The 23461-nt window shown below is 41.3% G+C and overlaps 1 protein-coding gene across 18 annotated transcripts in view; it reads left to right on the forward strand.

Moving 5' to 3' along the window:
* Positions 1-23461, forward strand: part of LOC137423219 (DNA (cytosine-5)-methyltransferase 3A) — a 549884-nt gene that overhangs the window by 126637 nt on the left and 399786 nt on the right. For all 18 annotated transcript variants that reach the window (XR_010983654.2, XR_010983655.2, XM_068110127.2 and 15 more), the window contains exon 3: positions 8999-9317. Coding sequence is in view for 16 of the 18 variants with exons in the window: in XM_068110127.2 (XP_067966228.1) it covers positions 8999-9317 (319 nt within the window). In the remaining 2 variants the exon portion in view is untranslated. The remainder of the gene's footprint in view (positions 1-8998; positions 9318-23461) is intronic.

Below are 23461 nucleotides of genomic sequence, written 5' to 3' on the forward strand. Positions count from 1 at the left end.
AACAGATTCTGCATACTGTCGCTTAGCATTCTCTAATACATGGTTACAGTGGTTGCTCGCAAGGTGAAACAAATTATGCACCTCACTCGAGCCCACATGGTGTTACTGTTTGAACTAGAACGGCACTCAGCAGAGAGAACACCTCCACCTGGTGAACGGTTTATGTTTTGTATCTCAGAGTAGACCAGAAAATCACAATATAGAATTTATATAATGTAGAAACATTCTTCGATTCTTCCTTGTGAGACACCCAACCTGTCCAACAAGTTTCGTCCAAATCCGTCCACAACTTTTGAGATATCCTGCTATGTATCGTTTTTGGCCCTATCTCCCATTGGTGAAGAATCACTTAAAAGATTCTACTAACCGGATCTGAATCCGGATCTTCACCAAAATCTAATCATTTCGTCTTTGTCACATACACTACATCTCTGCGAAATTTCGTCCGAATCCGTCCACAACTTTTTGAGATATTTTGTTCACAAACGGACAAACAGACAAACAAACAGACAGACAGACAGACAGACAGGGGTGAAAACATAACCTCCATCCACCTTTGGTGGCAGAGGTAAAAATGATTGCGATGGACGACGATAGTAGCAGAACAAGCCGGAGTGAACCATGGCTGAGAGTGTCGTTTCACTTGGTAGGTCCGAGAAGGGATAAAGAGATCTCTACCAACTTGGATCCACTCAGTAACTTCCTTGGCAGCTTCAGAAGGTTTGGGACAAATAATTTGTCTCCAGTGAACATCAGCAAGAAAAGAACGCAAGGCATCCCGATCAGCCTTGCTATATTGGAAGACAATTCGATAAACAGGATGAACAACAGTTGATGGTGAAGAATAAGAGACCTGGACTTCAATGTTCACATGATCAGAGTTTCCTCGAGGGGGAATAATTTTTGCAGTACAATCCCCAGGATTTTAACACAAAAACATATCAAGAAGATACCTATTATCAGTACCTCGATCAGGTATTCGAGTCGGAGCTGAGATGATCTGAGTAAGGTCATGCGACATGGCAAAGTTAAATGCACTGACATCTGGAGCATCTGTGCTGTGAGAGTGAACTAACCATTCTTTGTGATGAACATTAAAGTCTCCAAAGACCATAATATCAGCAATTGGGTGTCCGGACAGGGACATATCAATACTATCAGTGACAGCATCGAAAATAGCACAATTGGGAGATGATGGAGAGCGATACAAAAAATACAGGTAGCCAGTGGAATACAAAAGCGCTAAGTGAAAACACATAAACTCTTGTGTCCTATCCTCAAGGGAGACCTCACGGCCAAGAGGTGGAGAGGCCTCTGCATAAAACAAACCATGTGTAGGTGGAAAATCAAGTGGATGGAGCATGCAAGGCACTGAAAAAGATTCAGATAACACCTTGGTGTGGAGACGAGTTTCACAAAGAGCAAGCAGATCCGGATAATTCAGTTTCAAGAAGGATTGGATGGCAGAGAAATTGCCACGAACCCCCCTAAACATTAGCATAGCGGATACTTAAGCGGCATAGACTTAGGTACCCTTGGTGGCGGCACTCCAAATGCAGGTTGAGACCGAGTTTCATTAGATTGAATAGTCATAGTGTTCCAATATATAGACGAAGAAAGAAGAAGAAAAAAGGGTCATTTGTTCACCAATCTACATGTCACGAACAAAGCCACAATGAGCCCAAATTTACCTATAGCCATGCAAGAGGCACCCTGATAACCTCGGGAAAACAACCGGAAGTATATGTGAGGGCCACCCTCCATGCATGTCCATTGCAGTGCAGCTACCCTGGCATTTTACACCCTCTGATAGATCAGCCTCTCAATGCATTACCATCGAGTTCGGAATCCTGTACTATCGGGTGGCCATGACCTGCACTTTTAACCTGTACCCTTCAGAGTTATCAGGCTCAGGTTGTCAAACACAGGGTTCAATGTACATGAATGTAACGATAAACTATCGCTCCTTAAAAATGGAACAACCAGCGCCTTGCACTGAAACAAGACAAATGTAGAAAGTTTGTCTCTTCACAGTACAAAAAGGGTTGGGAGGGGTTTACTAGTCCGCTTCAAACCAACAAATAGTGCCTCTACACACATTTTAGACGACTGCAGACCAAGGCCAACGAGCTCAACCCACCCGGGTTTTACATCAGAGTTGTCCCTCTCCTAGGGAGATGGCCATTCAAAGCTAATGAGCTCCACCCACCCAGAGCACCCGGTTTTAAGGTGCCGGGGACTCGTCTGCACCCTCTGCTTTTAGTAAGAAACCAGGGTCGGCACGAGAGGTCAGACTGTAGGATTTAGTTAGGAGAGGCTTTTGAGGTGCTGTGCTATTTTTGGGACATTTCAAAGGAAATGGAGATGCTCAATCAACCAACCCAATCCCAGCACATTCCCAACCCATTATGACCCCCAGATACATTTAGATCCCTATACCCTTTAGACCCTTATAACCGTTAGACCTTTACACCCCTTATGTCCCTTGAGACCCCTTCGACATTAACACAATTTAGACCCCTCACACCATTCAGACCAATTTGACAGCTTGGACCCTTGGCCATTTAGAGCTTTATAGGTTACAAATAATAACATCACAAATATTACAAATACATTTGTACAAAATAAATGTTTATATTATGATTGGTGTAAATCATGACAATACATCAGCCCACGTCGTCATTATCCTCAGTTAAAACAAGCGTGCGCCTTTGTAGCGACGTATGGTGAGGCACGTGGAGCGAGCCGATCCACACTAGTAATCTCGATTTAAAGGAGTCCAAACCATCCATATACGTATGCAGCATATCTTGTGACCATTGCATGTACATACTGTAAGTGATCTGTAAATGCACAGTCGAAGTGTATGTTTCAATACATAATCAAAATTGAATTTAATGGTAGGTCGAGGCACATACTGTGGGTATCATATTATTAATGGGTAATCAAATGTATTCACTATTATATGCATAAGCAGAGCACATAATTGATGCTATTATATATTGTATAACCATTGCTATAATAAAGCCTTTTAAGTAGTGCATTTCTCGAGGAAGTGTCTAAAGAAGGGAATTTTAATTTAACCCTTTTTGATAATTTCTCATGAATATACTGTATATACTTTGTAGAAATCTGCAGTGTATTATTCTTTGAATGCTTCTGCATCCAGCTTCGGTTTATTTCTGGGTTTTGCACAAATATGAGCCGAATGTATTTATACTCGAAACGATATTGTGCTAGCTGTTTTGTACCTGGATTTAATTACACATAATAGCCCATTCATCCTGCTTCAAGCTTGGAAGCGCTGTGCATTATAATTATAATAATGCCTGGCAGGCTGTGGTCATAACCAGGATCTCTTCAGTTCTAATGATTCCAGCAGTGACCTTTTTAATGCCCCTTTTTCCATGGACTTTGTTATGGAGGACCCTATTTACGAATTGTCTCAAGCAATGCTATTTAGGCTGCAGTTGTAGAATCTGAATGTATGTTTGGAACACGAAGGTAGGTAACCATGTTCCAAACATACATTCACATTCAGTTGTTGCTCAGTTTTACCAAAGAAATATGATCATGGCATCTCCGATTTCTAGCATTATATGTAATTTATTGCCATTCGTTTTTTTTTTCTTCAAAGTCAAAGATTTATGTAATGGCATTTTTGTGTAAAAAGAAAACAAATAAGTACAGATACATTCAAAGTACACCAACCCCATGCCAAATAAACAAGCATTCTGAGTATTGCGCTGCAATACATGTCCCCTACCGGCAGTCTGTCGTCCGGAAAACTGTTGGGGAAATTACCAAGGGTTATTTACCCACAGGTTCTGAATCGTTCCCAATCGCTAATTACCTCAGGACGGGCTCACTTGTGATTCGCACTCAGGACTTCGATTTATACACCTTGCAGACAGGTCAGCAGAAGCACGAGAAAATAAGTTGTTGATAAAGAACCTTTCGAGTCGCTAAATATCAGTAATTTATTATATTTTCCGGTTCACGATCAATGATTGATGTGTATATATATGTTGCTCGGCTTGGCTCCGCCCCTCCCGAAAGCGCGTGCTGTCATGCTTTTGACGTTCGCAGACGAGGCTGAGGGCGCGCGGTGCGGCTTGAGGAGAACTCTAGAATAAACAAGAGATATCCATTAAAAAATTTTTTTTTTCGTTTAATTAACGATATCTGCCAAACCACGTGCCCTATCGCAAATTCCAAAAGGACATTTTAGTAGACTGACATGCTGAACAGATCTGTGAGGTTTCCCCTCGATTGGATCAAAAATGACAGAGGAGCTCGGTTTTAAAGGTTCATGCTTAAAAACGTCATAACTCTGGAACCATGTGATGCATGACGTCATGCTCGCTGACTTTTTTGTTCGTCATGGGTATGCGATTCTGCCTGCAATGTTTGGCCTCGATCTGTTCAACCGTTGCAGTGAAAAAGGGGTTTTCGTGTTTTCATGAAAAACAATATGGCGGCCGAACCACGTGACCTGTGACGTCATAATTACCAATAAAATATTCTACAGACCGTGGACCCCCTACGTTAAAAATTTGATCTCAATCGGTCCTATTATTGCAGAGAAAATCTTTTTTAAAGGAAATTAAAACTTAAAATCGCACTGAGTTAAGGATCATCAGAATTATCAGAATTACCAAAGCTCAAAGTGCCATAACCTTGTGAAAAATGATCGAAACGTCGTGAAGTTCGAACTCAATCTGTAACTTATCATGAGGAAACCATGTGCCAAGTTTGAAATCATTAGCATTAAGCATTTAGAAAAAAAGTCCGGAAAACTGTTCTTTGCATGACGGACTGACGGACGGACGGACGGACAGACAGAGGGACGGCGTGCAAACCTATAGTCCCCTCTGGTGTACACCGGTAGGGGCCTAATAAATAACATATCCTCTAGCGCAGCATTGCGTAGGAGCCTTTGGAACCCGGCAATGCCGCTGTGCAGCACATAGAGACGGTATTGGGAGGGAGAGGTGTACAATCATTGATTGATTAATTGCGTAATTAAAATAAATAAATAATAATCGTAAAATAATTAATTTCTTAATGAAATGGCTAATAGCATACTTAAACCACTAGTGTTTCACCCGAAGCTGTAACTTTTTGAAAATTAATTAAATAGTTGATTAATCCAAAAAAATAATCAATAAATAATTAATCGATTAATTGATTAATCAATAAAGCAAAAATATCCTTTCTAGCCAAATCACTTGGTCATTGTCGTGTCCAAATATCAGCTTCCTAGCTCAAAAGGTGCCTTGAGATATTGCCCAGATGAGAAAGAAAATAAATAAGTGATAAATAATGAAAATAAATAAATAATAATCGTAAAATAATTGAATAATTAATCATTTGGCTAATGGCATATATAAACCACCACCGTCGTGCAGCACCTGGCGTCATGACGTCATGCAGCGCCTGGAGATGGATAGGGAAGGAGTGGTGCACAATATTAATCAAAAAATAAGGGAGAGTGTGAGATGTAGTGGAGAGAAAATAGGGATAGGGAGTGTAGAGAGGAGGGGAAGGGAGTGAATGTTGGAGAGGGAAACCTCTGCTACAACCAAGATGAGGGACATGAACTTGTACAATTTCTATCACAGCACCACTTCAATATGGTGTTTATTTTCTGTTCTTCTGCAAATTTGCTTCCAATGTACTACCATTATATAGTTCTGTATCTATCACAAATAATTGCAGCTCCATTATTCCATAATGCATATCAGTTTTGTCTTTCCGATGGCCCATCATATTTAATTACAATCATTGCTCGAACATTTTGAAGAGTTGCAACAACATAAATTAAACAATATATTGCAAACGTGCCTCAAATGCATGCCAGTTCTTTAAATAACATGTGGCATGTAAATAAAATGTGTGCTTGTAACAGGAGAGGTATCTCTGGAAACTCAATGGAAAAATAATCTTTATAAATACTGGAGGCCATCTGCATCGTCGGAAAAATAAGGACAATCAATTTTCTGAAACAAATGTTGGCATGGCTATTGGCTATGTTAACCGCTGTGGGAAAGAAGGTGGATTCACATTTAGGACGTGATCCTTCCAATTGTCTCCTTTTCCTTGAAGGAGGCATCCTTGGATACTATAGGCAAAAAATGTTGGCGAACAGAGCAGAGTCCCAGACTGTGTCAAATACCCTACATAGGTTCAAAGAGACAATCCCGACACTATGTTTAAGGTTCTTAAACCTCCATCCATTGTTGAGAGAGGAGCAGCAGCATGTCCAAAGGTGAATGTCCAGGACAGAATCCAAACTGATCACACCTGACATTTTGACAAGATAAAATATTTTAGTTAGTCATAATAATGATATCCAATAAAAGCCTAAAATGGTGTGAAAATGTTCTAGGTATAGGATACAAAAACTAAATGTATTAGCCCCCGTTGGACTTAGTCTGAAAGGGGGATTATGGATTTGGTCTCGTCCATCCATGGGTCCGTGCGTCCGCAACCATATCTCGGAGATGTATGGGCCGATTTTGTTCATACTTGGCAAAAAACAAGGCATGACAGTATACATATGCACATCATTTTGTTTCACGATGCAGTCAAAGATGGCCGACTGCCAGCCATTTCATTTGTAAAAAACCCGATGTTGAACACGTCCTCAACCATTTCTCAGACATGCATTTGCTGATGTTGCTCAAACTTGGCACACAGATAATTAATTATGGTTTACATAAGCATGTCATCTTTCTTCGAGATAAGATCCAAGATGTCCGACTGGCAGCAATTTTGTTACTTGAACGTGTCCCCAACTGTTTATTGAACCTGTATGGTCCGATTTTGTTCAAACTTTTCACAAGCACAGCACATGACGGCATATACGAGCACTTCACTTTATTTTGCAATCTGATCAAAGATGGCTGACTTGTAGACTGGCGGCCATTTTAGTTGTAAAAAAAAAAAACGATATTGACCACGTCCTCAAGCATTTCTCAGACATGCATTTACCGATTTTGGTCCGATTTAGCACACTGCTAATGAATGATGGGTTAAATATGCACGTCATTTTTATTTTTGACATCAGATCCAAGATGGCCGACTGGTGGCCATTTTGTTACTTACACATGTCTCCATCCATTTCTTGGACATGCATGGTCTGATTTTCTTCAAACTTGGTACAAAGACAACATATGAGAGTATACATATGCAGAAGATTTTGTTTTGTCATCCGACCAAAGATGGCCGACTGACGGCCTTTAACTCCATAAAGCAAAATTACTAAAGCCATGGTGGGTGGGGGCGATGACATTTGATGGCATTTGCTTCTTGTTGAAGAAAGTATTTGCATTCTCAATTAACACTTGTTTAAAACCATTGATATTTTATTTGCAATATATTTTCCCCATTTTATCCTGTTTTCTAGTTGCTGCTTTGAAAGGATCATCTTTTTTTTGTAATCTGGGAAGTTTAATAATGACTTTTTAGTCTCCTGTGCAGTGAGACTGGAATTTATAATGGCTGTATTCAAATTTTGAATGGAGAGCATTCGTTTTCTGAGGGTGTATATAACTGTGAAAAGGTATATCGGAAATTATGGCACCTCGAGCCTTTTCCATGATAGAGACCAAACGATTTGTGTTAGGTTTCGGGTTAGTGAAAAAATTTAATGAAGTAGTCCTGTGTTTTTTAAATGTTTCAAATAATAAAAGAAATGAGAGCAATGCAACTGTCGCCAATATGCCTCTGCATAGTCCCTGCCGGTGACAACAAGTAGATGCCCTCGTTCACTGTCCTAAAAATAAACAAGTTTGATTTAAATCCCTTCAGCTGTTTTCAAGTATGACATTTTTACGACATGACAGGTTTCACATCGATCGGTGAAGCTGTTTCAGAGAAAGAAATTTTTTAAAATATCAGCTTTCAAGCTAATATGGCTGTCAAACCACGTGAAATATGACATCAAAAATGTAAACTCTACATATGTATGGGTAGGGGATCACGTTTGTGAAGTTTTGTGCTGATCGGATAAGGTTAGTTGTTCTATCCAAGAGGGCTTCCAATCCACGTGACCTACGATGTCATAATTTTCAAACTATATGCAGCATGGTGTAAGATGACATTTGTAAAGCTTCGCATCAACAGAGTAAGTGGTTTCTGAGATATCATTATTTAGTATTTTGCTTCAATCCAATATGGCTACCAAACCATGTGACATATGATGTCATAAGTTTAATATTTCAATACAAATGGGTCATTGATCATGTGCATGCAATTTCAGATTTTTAGGACAAGGCATTTGATTAAAACATTTATGGCTGGTATACCACTTCACTGATGATGTCATTGTTATCATGCTTTTGTTCACCATTGGGAGTACTTGACAATGTGGCAAGTTTCAAATTTTTCCATTCAGCGGTTTCCAAGAAATACTTTTTTGAAATTATTTAAGTTCACTCCAAGATGGCTGTCATACCACGTGACCTATGACATCAAAATTATCAAAAAATATTCTTCATAGGTGTCGATCATACCCTCTAAGTTTCGTCTCAATTGGACATGTGGTTGATGAGAAAAACAAGGTCTATCCCATACGGACGGACAGACGGACAACCCAAAAACATGATGCCTCCGGCCACCTTCGGGGGCGGAAGCATAAAAATATTAAACAATTGCTGCTCACTACCAGCACAAGAATGTGTTTTTGTAATATCTCAACATAATGTGTTTTGTCTGTTAGTTGCATTGTGCTGAGTTGAACATTATATCTGTGTTCTTTGCCTTTCACAATAATACATTCTAAATAGTGAACCAGATATTGAAATTAAATCACGTGAAACTTGTCTCCATTCTGATGATGCTTAATATGGGGCACACAACGCCTGGTCATTTATAGATGAAGACCACTGGGTCATCACAACATTAGACCTGAACATCACTTGGATTTATGTGTCAGTGCTGCCTTCTGTTTTGTACAGTACCGTGATTTTTGAAACATAATTGTTTTTTGTAGGCAGAGGAAGATGAGGAGGAAGAGGAGGAGGAAGCAGATGATGATGACGATGAAGACGATGACATCATTGGAGAGGAGCGGCAAGGCTGGGTGTGGAGGAATGGGCCGCAGAGAAGGCAGCGTCGTGTGGGCGGCCGCACAGCCGCCATGAGCCGAGCTGACCTGTTTCGGTCCTCGCTACCCGGGGAGAGCGATTTTGAGACTGAAGAAGAGGAAGAGGAGGAAGAGGAAGAAGAAGATGACATGCGCATGGGGCCTGGAACATCACTTGTGCCCAAGCGAAAGGGGCGTAAGCGATGTATGGCCATGGACGAATCAGGTAAGGATTGCAAATTTAATATCGCCATTTCTTGAGGGTAAAGTTATGTTGCTGATGCAGTGTCCACCATAAAGTCCGTTTCTTATGTAAAAACAAAACTATAGCCATGCTTTACTTTGTTATTGATTATTACTACATCATTTCATTCTGCTACTTGCCCATGGGTGTACCTTCTGAGTTGTAAGCCATAACTTTAAAGCCACACAATATTCACACAGTTTGTTTGGCAAAACCACCTTAGGTTGTTTGATACCAATGTGACATGTAATATTTATTGTGAAGTGTTTAAGGGGAAATAGGTTAGTTTGAGAGAGGGGGGCAGCCGTACATCATCACATGCAATAAAAGCTTTGCAGACTTCATTTCATTTCATGCAGACTATGGTTTCTTCCATAAAGTTCGCATGGTAAGGTCTTTAATTATAAATAGAGTTCATCAGTGTTGACTTATTTAAACTGTTACAGGGCATATACTTAAAAACTAATTTATTTACTGAAAATGAATCCGTCAATATAGAAAAGATTGAGCAGTGCCTATAGGTACACCCACCACCTCGAAGCTGTCTAGTCTGGGTTTGAATCCCAACCCGGATATGTACCATCATCCCGGTGTTTCGCAGGCAGGGTGATTCATCAATGTGTGTTCCATCTCCCTCATAGATGTTAAACTGGGAGTTCCAATCTATCACACATCAGCATTAGTTGGTGAATGACAAAGATCCCATCGTTTTCTTTGCAAAGCAGGGACCCGTTCATTTTTCCGCAGATTTTAAAAAACGTTCATTTTCACCCAGATATTTCCCAATTTCTTTCAGGACAGCTCGAGGGACCTCGAAAAATGCAAATACACATCAAATGCCCTTGCGGATAAGCATTTCCCCAAGGGTCTGAAAGCCACACATTAATTTAGTTATTTAAAATGCATTTTACCTGTGACTTGTTGCAGGTCTGCAAAAGTGTGGTTGTTATTACTATTATTGTTGTGGTTTTTGTTGGGGGTCGATTTTTGAAATGTGCACCCATTGGTCAGACAGCTGCTGTACCCCACCCACATGTGTCGCTAGACTCTACCCACCATGGCACCCAGCCAAAATAATATGGCTGCCATCTTGGTTTATTGGTGTTGGCTTAGTGGTTAGGGTGCCGGCTTGGGATCCTAGGATCCTGGGTTTGAATCCCGGTCGATCGCTGAATTAACGCCAGGGGGGTTGACTCAGCCTGTCATCCTTCCGAGGTCGGCAAATTGAGTACCAGTTCACTGGTAATTCCCTGTGTGTCGCAAGAGGCGACTAACAGGGTTGGTGGCAGGAAGGGCATCCAGCCATAAAACATTGCTTCAAAAAGGGGACCAAAAAACAACAAGTGCCAGTGGTAGTCAAAAATGAAATCACCGTCAAATCAGAGTTAAGAATAAATTGTAGGATATCCCAAAAGGTTTTAGCTTTGTGAGGCCTCAAACCACGCAAAAGTTTTCAGACATTCATAAAATCAAAACCCGAGACGCCACAAACACACCACTTACCTTATTCCTCTCAGGAAACACTCATCTCCAAATAGCCACAATAACCGAACCCATTAACATAATCACAGTACTGACGCAGGCAACTTACCACAGTTCCTCTACACCAGAGGCTTGTGAGGCCTAAGAACCAACATAGAGCAAACAAAATGGGTGCAATTTGATTCCGAAGCCCCACCCAGATGGAGAGACAGACAGACAGACTGGCAGGGAATATATATATATATATATCAGGTACCCACAGAACATTCACGCAATGTAAATGTGACTTTAAGTCCTCAACTTTCCCTCCCTCACAATCCCCAAGTCATCAATCCTCCCTCCGAAACCCCAAGTCCCCTCAACCTTGCCCTGTATACTGGCAAGCTTTGGCCAGGAGCCAGCTCCACTTCTTTCCCATATCCACTCACACCCAGGGCCAGATTAAGGTATAGGCCAGTTATGCCATGGCCTAGGGCCCCACGCTTGAATGGGCCTCACACCTAAAACTTTGGGATGAAGCCTTGCCATTCCCTACATAACTAAATTTGAATAGACAAACAGATCACTGGATAGACTTAAATCATTGAAACAGAACATTGAAATAAATGGATAACTTAGGAGTTCATAGAACACATTACCCCATGCTATGTTCAAAATAACACTGTAGAACACAAAAAATGGCCTAGGGCCCCGCAAAGTCTTAATCCGGCCCTGCTCACAGCAACTCTGTAACCAACACAAACAAAATAGGGAAGCTGGTACATCCCATTGGGATCCCCACTTCCAACTTCTGACATTCAGTTATGTAGGACTGCATCGCAAGCCACATCCAAAACCAATCATAATATGCCATCAGAAAATCCATAAATCTTCCTGGCATCCAAAATAATTCCATGGCATATCTGATCAAGGCATGTTGAATTGACCCATATGCATTCTCCAAATCCATCCATACCACTGCAATATCTTTCCTTTTCGCTCTTTGTCTCCTGTAATACTTACCAGACCATTTCCGAGTGTTCCATACATCCTGTTGACCCTGGTTTTCCTTCCTTTTGCACAGAACCATTCACAAAACCATTCTCTCTAATAAAGATTGAGAACCAAGCAACAAAGACACCCAACAATATCTTTCCATCTGGAGCAATAATATTGGTCTAAACTGTTCAAATGTCACAGCCTCCTCCTGCTACGGAATATAAACTCCTTCCGCTCTACTCCATTGACTTGGCGCCACTCCTTGCCTACACACCACCTTCAGAATCTTCCACAGATACCATCTGATGCCTCCACAACTCTTAAACACCTTATATGGTACCCCACTTGATCCTGGAGGTGAAGCCGCCCGTGCCTTCCTCAAAACTGCCTCAACCTCAGGCGTCCCTGACTCCAACTAATCAAATGGAACACCTACACCTATCTCGGTCTCACCAAGCATTCTATGTTCTCCACCACTTCATCCTTCCTCATGTCTGTGTATGTAACCCGCAGGTGACCTTCCAACTCTTCCTTCGGTAACTTCAATGCACCAGATCTAGACTGCGCCAACAGATCCTTCATAAATTGAAAGGGATTCTGAAAGAACCTTTTTCTCTTCCTCTGTCTCTCCTTATTTGGCCTCTTCATCCTTTCTACCCTTTTCACCACCTTCACTGTTGCCTGCTTCCTTCACACCGTAAGTCCATTCCTCTCTCCTTGCACTGTCTTCTTGCATCATCATTTCAAGATCCTCAAATATTTTCTCAGCACCTAGATCACCCTCTGCCTCCTGCTCAACCTTGCCTCCTTTCAAAGAAAAACCCGAATAAGCACTGACAACAAATATCAGTATCCATTTTTACCATGAAAATGGTACAAAATTGGTTGGGGAAAAATCGGACTGCAGTGTCATTCACCGGACAAGGAACACACCTTCCACGTCTTCAGTGACACTATGTGCCCACCCTCTTCCTCACGGGTGTAGTTTTGTTGTTGCTGTTGGCTTAATACCAGCTCACCTGCCTCAGATCAAGGGTTCCACTACCCCTCTCGGCTATCTGAGTTGCCACAAACTGGTCCAATCCAGATAGGTACTTTATGAGATACCATCTCCTTACTGGATGGCCATTGGCTTCCAAAGGGAGCTCATCCACCCTTTTTCAGGTGTTGTTTTTAGTCTTGGCAGCATCCCACTGTAAGCATCCCCACTAGCAAAGCCAGTGAGGGGTGTCGGTTTAGTCGCCCGACCATGCAGACCGACCATGCACCCGACCATGCAGCAGATAGGAGTTTTCGCAAGTTGTGAGGGAGGTGTGCCAGCCCAGAAGGGAGAGCAGTGCTCCATCACACTGTGGATGAAGGCCTTGTTGGTGGCTAGTTCAGGTGTGCCAAGGACTTTGTACAACACATGATGCTCAGTTGGTGACTGGCTTTGGTGGCCAACTTTGAAATGTGGTTTGCCCAAGAAAGATCATGGTTGATAGTGAGACCCAGGAGGTCAGGTTACTTAACTCCCTCAAGAGGATTGTGAATAAAGTAGGTGGGAGGGTTTGCCATACGGTCCTTTTTTAGGGAGTGAGAAAGAGAGATTTGTATGGATTGAAAGGCTTATTCCAAGTGTTTGACCACCTTGTGATTTTCTCAATGTCTGAAGAGGTGGACCAGGGTGCTGCCTGCCTGTCTGAAGAATGAGGGATGTCACGGCAGAGGGTGGAGTCATCAGGAAATATATAAAGGGATTTTCCAGAGAGTCAGATAGATCATTGATGAAACATGGGGAATAGTACTGGGCCAAGAACACTGCCTTGGGCAACTCTAGTCTTAACAGGGAGAGGAGATGAAAGGATTCTGTTGAGAGCCACATGTTTGCTGCAAGACTAGAGGAAGTCAGTAACCCAAGAGTGGAGTTGGCCTTGGTTGCCATAGACAGAGATTTTGGAGAGCAAGGATGCCAAACTGTATCGAAAGCTCGGGATGTCTGGAGAGACGGCCCGACTCTCATGTCTGGCATTGAGGACCTCCATCCATTGTTGTGGGAGTAGCATCAATATGTTCAAGGTAAAGCGACCTGGTATGAATCCGAATTGGTGATCTGAGATGAGGCCATTGGAGAAAAGAAAATATTTATCTTCTGTTTGAAGCATGCCATGTCTGCTTGTTTAATACTGCATTTTTTTTGTTATTTCACTCTGAAATTTTTTCGAGATTGATATATATATATATATATATGTGTATATATATATATATATATATATATATATATATATATATATATATATATATATATATATATATATATATGTATGTATATATATATATATGTATATATATATATATATGTATATATATATATATATGTATATATATGTATATGTATGTATATATATATATGTATATATATATATATATGTATATATATGTATATATATATATGTATATATGTATATATGTATATATGTATATATATATATATATATATATATATATATATATATATATATATATATCGCAAAGTGACTGGTATGTAACCGAAATATATATATATATACCTTAATGGGAGCGATAAGTATATATATGTATATATATATATATGTATATGTATATATATATATATATATATATATATATATATATATATATATATATATATATATATATATATATATATATATATATATATGATCAAGGCACCTCCTAGCTTTAATGGTGAGCACCAGCCACGAATTATGTCTCACACGGTAAATACCGCATAACGCGCAAGGAACCAACAGCCTGTCTGCCACACAGACCATCGTTCCCACCAGTGCAAACCAAAACCAGGGGGTGCGGTGCGATCGGCGGGGATAATAATCAACGAACATAACAGCGTGACGAGCGCTGTCCCGATCTCCTGTGGACCGAAGTCCTAGACCAAAGCGTCACCTTAATCACCTGAACTTAGATCAAAATTCTGCTCTGTCAGAGGGTTCTCTTGAGAGCTTGACAGGCAGAGCGTATGTACATGGCAGTGACGTCATTACTTGCGCTCATTGAAAGCTGGAGAACTGCACATATATTTGGATTGGTTTGCTCCCGGCTGCATCCAGGGGATTCCATATAATGAGTGGATACCAGAGGTAATGTGCCATGTGGCAGATGGTACTTATCGCTCCCATTATGGTACAGCATAGCTGGATGGGATACCTTAATGGCGGTTCACCACTGATGGTATGAAATCGCAAAGTGACTGGTATATAACCGAAAGGTTTTCAGAGTCATAAGTGTATGCAGTACTCACTGCATTGCCCTGATGAGCCCCAAAAGGGCGAAACCAGGTCGGTAACTGTGAGTTTTACATACACTTATGAGTTATGACAGTATCTGAACTAAGATCAAAATTCTGCTCTGTTAGAGGGTTCTCTTGAGAGCTTGACAGGCAGAGCGTATGTACATGGCAGTGACGTCATTACTTGCGCTCATTGAAAGCTGGAGAACTGCACATATATTTGGATTGGTTTGCTCCCGGCTGCATCCAGGGGATTCCATATAATGAGTGGATACCAGAGGTAATGTGCCATGTGGCAGATGGCACTTATCGCTCCCATTAAGGTACAGCAAAGCTGGATGGGATACCTTAATGGCGGTTCACCACTGATGGTATGAAATCGCAAAGTGACTGATATATATATATATATATATATATATATATATATATATATATATATATATATATATATATATATATATATATATATATATATATATATGTATGTATGTATATATGCACATATATATATATATGCACATATATGCATATATATATATGCACATATATATATATATATATATATATATATATATGCACATATATATATATGTATATATGCACATATATATATATATATATATATATATATATATATATACATATATATATACATATATATATATATATATATATATATACATATATATATATATATATACATACATACATACATACATACATACATACATACATACATACACACACACAGTCATGTGAAAAAGTAAGTACACCCCATGTAAAGTTTTGACTTTTTCAACATATTTCAACATACAGCTATTTGATCTTCATTTCAACAATATTGAGAGATAAAGGTGATATAATATAATGAAACATTTACATTTTGTAGTCCATTGTATAATTTAAATAAACATAAAAGCAAATTTCGCATGTGGAAAAAGTAAGTACACCTTTGGCTCTAATAGGTGGTATTGCCCCCTTTGGCAGAAACAACCTCAAGTAGGCGTTTCTTATAACTGTCTACCAGTCTCTGACATCGACTGGGAGAAATTTTTGCCCACTCCTCCATGCAGAATTCTTTCAGCTGTGCGATGTTTGAGGGGTTTCTTGCATGCACAGCTCGTTTCAAATCCCCCCACAACATCTCGATGGGATTTAGATCCGGGCTTTGACTTGGCCATTCCAGAACCCTCCATTTCTTTCTTTTCAGCCATTTCTTGGTGGATTTACTGGTATGTTTAGGGTCATTGGCATGTTGCAAGGGCCACCTTAGGTTGAGCTTCAACTTCCGACAGATGGCCTCACATTATCCCCAAGCACCCTCTGGTACAATGAAGAATTCATCGTGGATTCTATGATGGTGAGCTGCCCAGGCCCTGATGCAGCAAAGCTTCCCCAAACCATAATATTTCCACCACCATGCTTTACAGTTGGTATCAAGTTCTTGTGGTCAAATGCTGTCTTTGGTTTTTGCCAAACATGTCTTCTGGTACTGTGGCCAAATAGCTCTACGTTTGACTCATCTGTCCAGAGCACATTGTTCCAGAAGTGCTGGTCTTTGCCTAGGTGTTCATTGGCAAACTTTAGTCTTGCCCTGATGTTCTTTCTGGACAGCAAAGGTTTCCTCCTGGCACACCTCCCATGTAGATCAAATTTGTGCAGCCTCTTTCTAATGGTAGACTCGTGCACTTTGACATCAACAGTGGCAAGACCTACCTGTAGGTCCCGTGATGACATTCTGGGGTTCTTAGAGACTTCTTTCAGCATCTTGCGGTCTGCTCTCAGGCTGAACTTGCTGGGGCGGCCTGGCCTGAACAAGTTGGCAGTTGTTTGGAATCTTCTCCACTTGTAGATGATCTTCCGGACAGTCGAATAATTGATTTCAAATTGTTTGGAGATCTTTTAAAATCTCTTCACAGACTCGTGGACATCTATAACCTTCTTTCTGAAAGCCTCAGAGAGCTCTTTTGATCTAGGCATGATGACGCCGCACACTTCGTCAACACTCCACCCTCCAAGTCTTTAAAACAGCTGTTCACCACCATCTCTTATCTTCCCCCATCCAAAACCTTGATCCTTTCTACCCCCGCAAATTTCACCCCAATTCCACTTTTTGAAATACCAACTTCTGTCCAGGAAGTCCTTGGTGTCCTTGTGCTTTATACTTCTCCCCCCCCCCCCTCCTTCCCATGCCTCCTCCCCCCGGGCCCTCTCCCTTCTACACATCTCCCTGCTCTCGGATGTTGTGTTTGTGTGCTTCCCCTTTTCTCCCTATCTAGTCTTCCGCTCCCTCTTTTTGTGTATTTTGTTTGTCTGGTCGATTTGTTTGTGAAGTAAATGTTAGCTCTTTCACGAGCCTCGATTCAGTATACAAAAAAAAAAAAGAAGAAAAAAAAGAGAAAAAAAAAGAAGAGCAAACCAAACTAAATGTCTGAGGTTTAAATAAGACAGGTTCCTCCAAGATCCTCTCTAATGATGTTCTAATCATTTGTACCTGAGCTGGTGCACCTGATTCTAATTTTAGGTATTTGAAGTCGTGATAAATGTAGGGGTGTACTTACTTTTTCCACGTGCAAAATTTGCATTTATGTTTATTTAAATTATACAATGGACTACAAAATGTAAATGTTTCATGATATTTGTTATATTATATCACCTTTCTCTATCAATATTGTTGAAATGAAGATCAAATAGCTGTATGTTGAAATATACTGAAACGCAAAAGAAACTTACTTTGAAACCTTTAAATATCAACAATAACACTGCGTGTAGTAAATGTGTGAACTTATTTGTGGACAATAGTGTCCTCACTGTCAAACAAAACGGTCACGGATGGTCACTTGAACCTTCAATGGTCACTTCATAGCACAGCTGTTGAACAGCCGTTTTGACTGTCAGTGATTAGCCAAGGGGTACGGGATGATTTTAATGAGCTGCACGTGATGTCTTGATATTGGCTTTAAAAAGGCCAGTGCAAAATGGGCATTTCATTCAACATGCCACGATTGTCAAGGGATCAACAGTAGCGTGCCCTGGGCATGCTTGAAGGCGGACTGAGCTACCGTGAGGTGGCACGTCGCCTTGGCTGTTCACACCAGACGATATCGGCCCTGGTGGACAGAGACACCCTCCACAACTGTGCATATGACAGACCTCGATCAGGGAGGCCAAGAGTCACCACTGCAAGGCAGGACAGGCAGATGGTCCGAAGTCACCTGCGGGATCGATTCCGTCCAGCATCCCGCACTGCGGCAGAAACTCCGGGGCATGCAAACCCACGGCTCTCCAATGATACTGCACAAAGACGACTGCATGACTATGGTCTGACTGCCAGAAGACCATACAGAGGCCACTTGTTTGAAATGTAATAAAATTGTAACAGTTCAAAATAAAACAAACCAACAATTGCTAATTGAAACATTGTAATTTTATTGATGACATGTCAAGTTTTTGACCAAGATACACCATCTCATCAGTTTGTTCTCCAGTACAGAACAGCACGGGGTGCAATGTCAGTCCCCTTTCAATAGCGTGTGTGGCCACCATTGTTTTGGATACAGGCAGTGCATCGTCGGCGTATACTGCCTACCAGTCTTTGGATGGATTGCTGCTGGATTCTGTCCCATTCAGTCCTCAATGTCTGAAGCAGCTCTGCCCGTGTCCTGGCCCTGCCAACGACGTGTCTCCCAAGCTCATCCCACAGGTGCTCTATGGGATTCAGGTCAGGGGAGAGCGCAGGCCACTGCATGGTGTTGATGTTCTCGCCTTGGAGAAATGCAGTGGTAAAGCGAGCAGCATGGGGACGAGCGTTGTCATGCTGAAAGGTTCTCAGTTCTGGGTGGTCTAGCAGGAATGGCAGCAGATGAGATCACAGGATGTTATCCACATACCGCTGGGCGTTAAGATTCCCATCCACAACCACCAGTGGCGTCCTGTACCGGCCTGATATGGCAGCGCACACCATCACACTTGGGCCACCCCACCTGTTGGCTTGACGCACGCAACAATCGGCATATCGCTCGCCAGTTCTTCTCCAGACACGCTCACGCCCATCAGGACTGTCCACACAGAACCTTGACTCATCGCTGAAAGCGACCTTGTTCCACTGCGTGCCAAGGTCCACCGCTGATGCTCCTGGCACCATCTCTGTCGGTTGCGGCGATGGGCAGCCATCATCACGGGGCCTCTGTATGGTCTTCTGGCAGTCAGACCATAGTCATGCAGTCGTCTTCGTGCAGTATCATTGGAGATCCGTGGGTTGCACGCCCCGGAGTTTCTGCCGCAGTGCCGGATGCTGGACGGAATCGATCCCGCAGGTGACTTCGGACCATCTGCCTGTCCTGCCTTGCAGTGGTGACTCTTGGCCTCCCTGATCGAGGTCTGTCATCTGCAGAGTTGTGGAGGGTGTCTCTGTCCACCAGGGCCGATATCGTCTGGTGTGAACAGCCAAGGCGACGTGCCACCTCACGGTAGCTCAGTCCGCCTTGCAGCATGCCCAGGGCACGCTGCCGTTAATCCCTTGACAATCGTGGCATATTGATTGAAATGCCCATTTTGCACTGGCGTTTTTAAAGCCAATATCAAGACATCACGTGCAGCTCATTAAAATCATCCCGTACCACTTGGATAATCACTGACAGTCAAAACGGCTGTTCAACAGCTGTGCTATGAAGTGACCATTGAAGGTTCAAGTGACCATCCGTGACCGTTTTGTCTGACTGTGAGGACACTATTGTCCACAAATAAGTTCACACATTTACTACACACAGTGTTATTGTTGATATTTAAAGGTTTCAAAGGTGGTAAGTTTCTTTTGCGTTTCAGTATATGTTGAAAAAGTCAAAACTTTACATGGGGTGTACTTACTTTTTCACGTAACTGTATATATTTTTTATCTTGTAAGCAATCATTGATTGTAAATTATGAATACTCGCAACGGAACCCGCCTACGGGCGGGGCTTCAATTGGGAGGCCCAAATGAAAAGGCAAAATATCAGAAATTGAAACCTTTTTTTTAATTTTAAACGATTCATATAAACATCAGTTGAATCATATCACACTCAAATCATCAAAATCGAAATAGTATTTGTAGAATTTCAATAAAAGCCACATCACTGTTCATATTGGTAAAAATTATTCCATTGTGTTTGGAAAAACTGGAAAATTGGAAAAATTGGAAATTGGAAAATTGGAAAAACAATGCAGCCTATTTTACTCCAGGGGGTCCCAGGATTACCCACCCAAAATTTCGTTGCGATTGGTTCAGCCGTTTTTGTGGTACCTGGGAACAGACGGACAGACAGACATTTGGTGAATGATAGTAAGATGTATGCATGTGTAATTCAGCCATTGGCTGCCAGACATGCTTTTAATAAACCATTTTTTATTTGATTGATTGATTGAAGGAAGGATTTCATATCAACCATGATGATGGATTCCATGACCTTGCTGATTATTGGAAGTAAGCTAATACTTCTGGAAGTCTGTCGTTAAGAGGATCGTTTTTTAGATCTCTCCTTTTTCCACTGAAAGCAGCATGATAGCAGGCCATGAGATTAATTGGAGTTCCTCAGCAGGAGGCTGGGGTGCAAGGCCTACTCCTTTCCCACTCCTGACAAGTTTGTGGCCTAATAGTTATATTATATATCACTTCATTTCTTCTCTCACCCCACCTGAACTCTCAGCTACGTGCTGTCGCTGTAGTAAGAGCTTAAACAGGCCACATTCACTCAAGTAGCAACCATAAACGAGCAACTGGAGAGTTAGCTTGATGTGGAAAGAGAGTATCTATGACACAGTCTATATGTGCAGATTTGTTCTCCCTTGTATGCTAACTCTCTCTGCTCCATCACTGTGCACCTCCCTGTCAGTCAACTATTCCATGTTCTCAAAAACACCGCAGCAAATTCTCTCATCAATCGAGGTGATTTCCTTGGTGCTGTGTGCTTCACATGGTATTCGGAAGCGCAAGTGGTATTTAAGTGCTAACTGCACACATGATTTTTGTGTTGAGAAATTCTGCCGCTCTGGTAATTCTATCAAAATTTGTTTTGTCAGCCAAATTAGATTTCTGGCTTCTGTCCTCTGGTGGCCCCAAAAGTCCTGACGCAATGTTTTTGGAATCTTCCTAAGGCAGTGGCATCGCCCATCGTAGCAGTGCAACCAATATATTTGTCTGAATTCAAATACCGAAACAAATTTCCGGTTGTCATCATGACAATAGCACCGTTAAACTTCATAATCGCGAGTTTCACATGATATGCTCAACACGATCAAATCAACGAGAGCATAATCTTTCCACAATTAAAAAATTCGACTCATTTGACCTCTTTTGCAACACATTGGCGAGCTTGTTGTCCCCCGTGGCACCGCGGAGCGAAAGGGGGACTATGGTTTTACCCTCCGTCCGTGTGTGCGTCCGTGCGTGCTTCCGTCCGTCCACCCGTGCGTGCGTACGTGCAATGCAATATCTTTATAAAAGTAAGCGAAGGACCGAATTCTAATTTGGTGTGTGGGTGCAACTAGGCATATGGAAGAACCCTATTGCAAATTAGGTCGCCACGTCAAAATCCAAGATGGCTGTCACCATAACTAAACCTTGTGAGCGCGATATCTTGAAAAGTAAATGTCTGAACGTTGTGAGCGGAATATCTTGAAAAATAAATGAACTACTAACTTCTAATCTGGTGTGTGGATGTATACGCAAAAGGAAGAATGCTATTGAAAATTGGCTCGCCACGTCAAAATCCAAGATGGCCACCGCCATGTATGTCTGAACCTTGTGAGCGGAATATCTTGAAAAATAAGCGAAGTACCAACTTCTAATCTGGTGTGTGGGTGTATCTAGGCATAAGGAAGAACCCTATTGAAAATTGGGTTGCCACGTCAAAATCCAAGATGGCCGCCACCATATATGTCTGAACCTTGTGAGCGGAATATCTTGAAAAATAAACGAACTACTAACTTCTAATCTGGTGTGTGGGTGTGTCTCCAACCCACTCGCAAATATTATCGACTCTTCCATGTTTTCTGCGTCTTCCACTTTGTCAACTCACATCACTTCACCGACGGGGCACCGAGGCGTAACGCTTGTTATCCTCCTTTCACATTGCACTGAGTGCAGTGACCTCGGGAAGGAAAAGGAAATGAATTGCAAATAAGGTCCAGTGTTTTTTGCTTGTATAATATAGTTATAATTGTAAGAAAGCTAATGATGTATTGCCTTTGAAAGCATTTGATCCTATCTGACCTTCAAAGCCTTGAGTAGTTGAATCTTGTTGGTACTTGGAGCGGGGATGTCATGGATGGTCAAGTAATTTTTGTGCATATGAATTGGACAATTGCTCTGTTATAGGAGTGTCATTGCCTCTCAGTTGTCTTGTCATTGGTTTATCCTCCATTGGAGATCAATCTCACTAAAACTGCCATATTGTTGCACCGCAGGCTTCTCAATGTAAATTTCTTGTTTCTTTCCTTTTTTTCATTAATTCTTTCCCAGAATAAAATATTTTTTTCCTGTTCTTTTCCATTACATTTTAGAGATGCTTCCTCATCATTCTCGGCCACTTAAGCTCTTCAAAGATCTTCGTTTCCATGCCGGCAAAAAGCCATCTTTTACTGATCGTAGCATGCCGAGATTAACAATTTGTAAGCTTTTCATCTATAAGACATACATTATATGGGAATTTATTTCCCTTAACTGTAAATCGACTGTGCGTCATTCATGCTATATGTATGTTCTGTTAAAAAAAAAAAAAAGCATTAACAGTGTGCTTAAAGGTCAGAGTTCACAAAGTAGGATTGATAAGGAATTTGCTGATGGGTTCGTTTTTGAAGCAGATTAGAATGTGAGCAGCCAGACACAATGGGTTTACCTCATCTTTGCAGACTCCTTGCAGCCATTTAATAAAACATTTTTGGTATGGCTTCTGAGTAGCCAAATTGAATTTTGCTTCCATGGAGCTGTGCTTAATTTTGATCAAGATAATTAAGTTGGCTGGCAATGACAATAGGCTGAAGTTTTTATTGATCTTTATGGTTATAAAGTAAAGTCTGCAGACTGAAATGTTTCTAAAGAACTCTGTTTTCACACCAGACACCATTATCACATCCATGCATAGTATGTACACTGTACAAATAAAAATAACTTCAGTTACACAGTAGGATAGTACATAGGAGAGTACAAAGGTAACATTGTCATGAGTGGCCACTTGCTACCATGTCTAAAGCACTTGTAAAGCACATCGAAGCCTACAACAGTTATATACATTTGAAACTTTTGAAGGGTTGTTAGGGCACATTGTGCATGTGTTGCAATGTGTTTTCCAGTTGGTGTTGATTTGCAATTCTTGCAAACTTTTGTATAATTTTAATCGTTTTCTGTCCGACCACGTGCGCGGCC

This window comes from Myxine glutinosa, chromosome 3 (genome assembly GCF_964187855.1).
Source record: "Myxine glutinosa chromosome 3, kmMyxGlut1.1, whole genome shotgun sequence".
Taxonomy (NCBI): Eukaryota; Metazoa; Chordata; class Myxini; order Myxiniformes; family Myxinidae; genus Myxine; species Myxine glutinosa.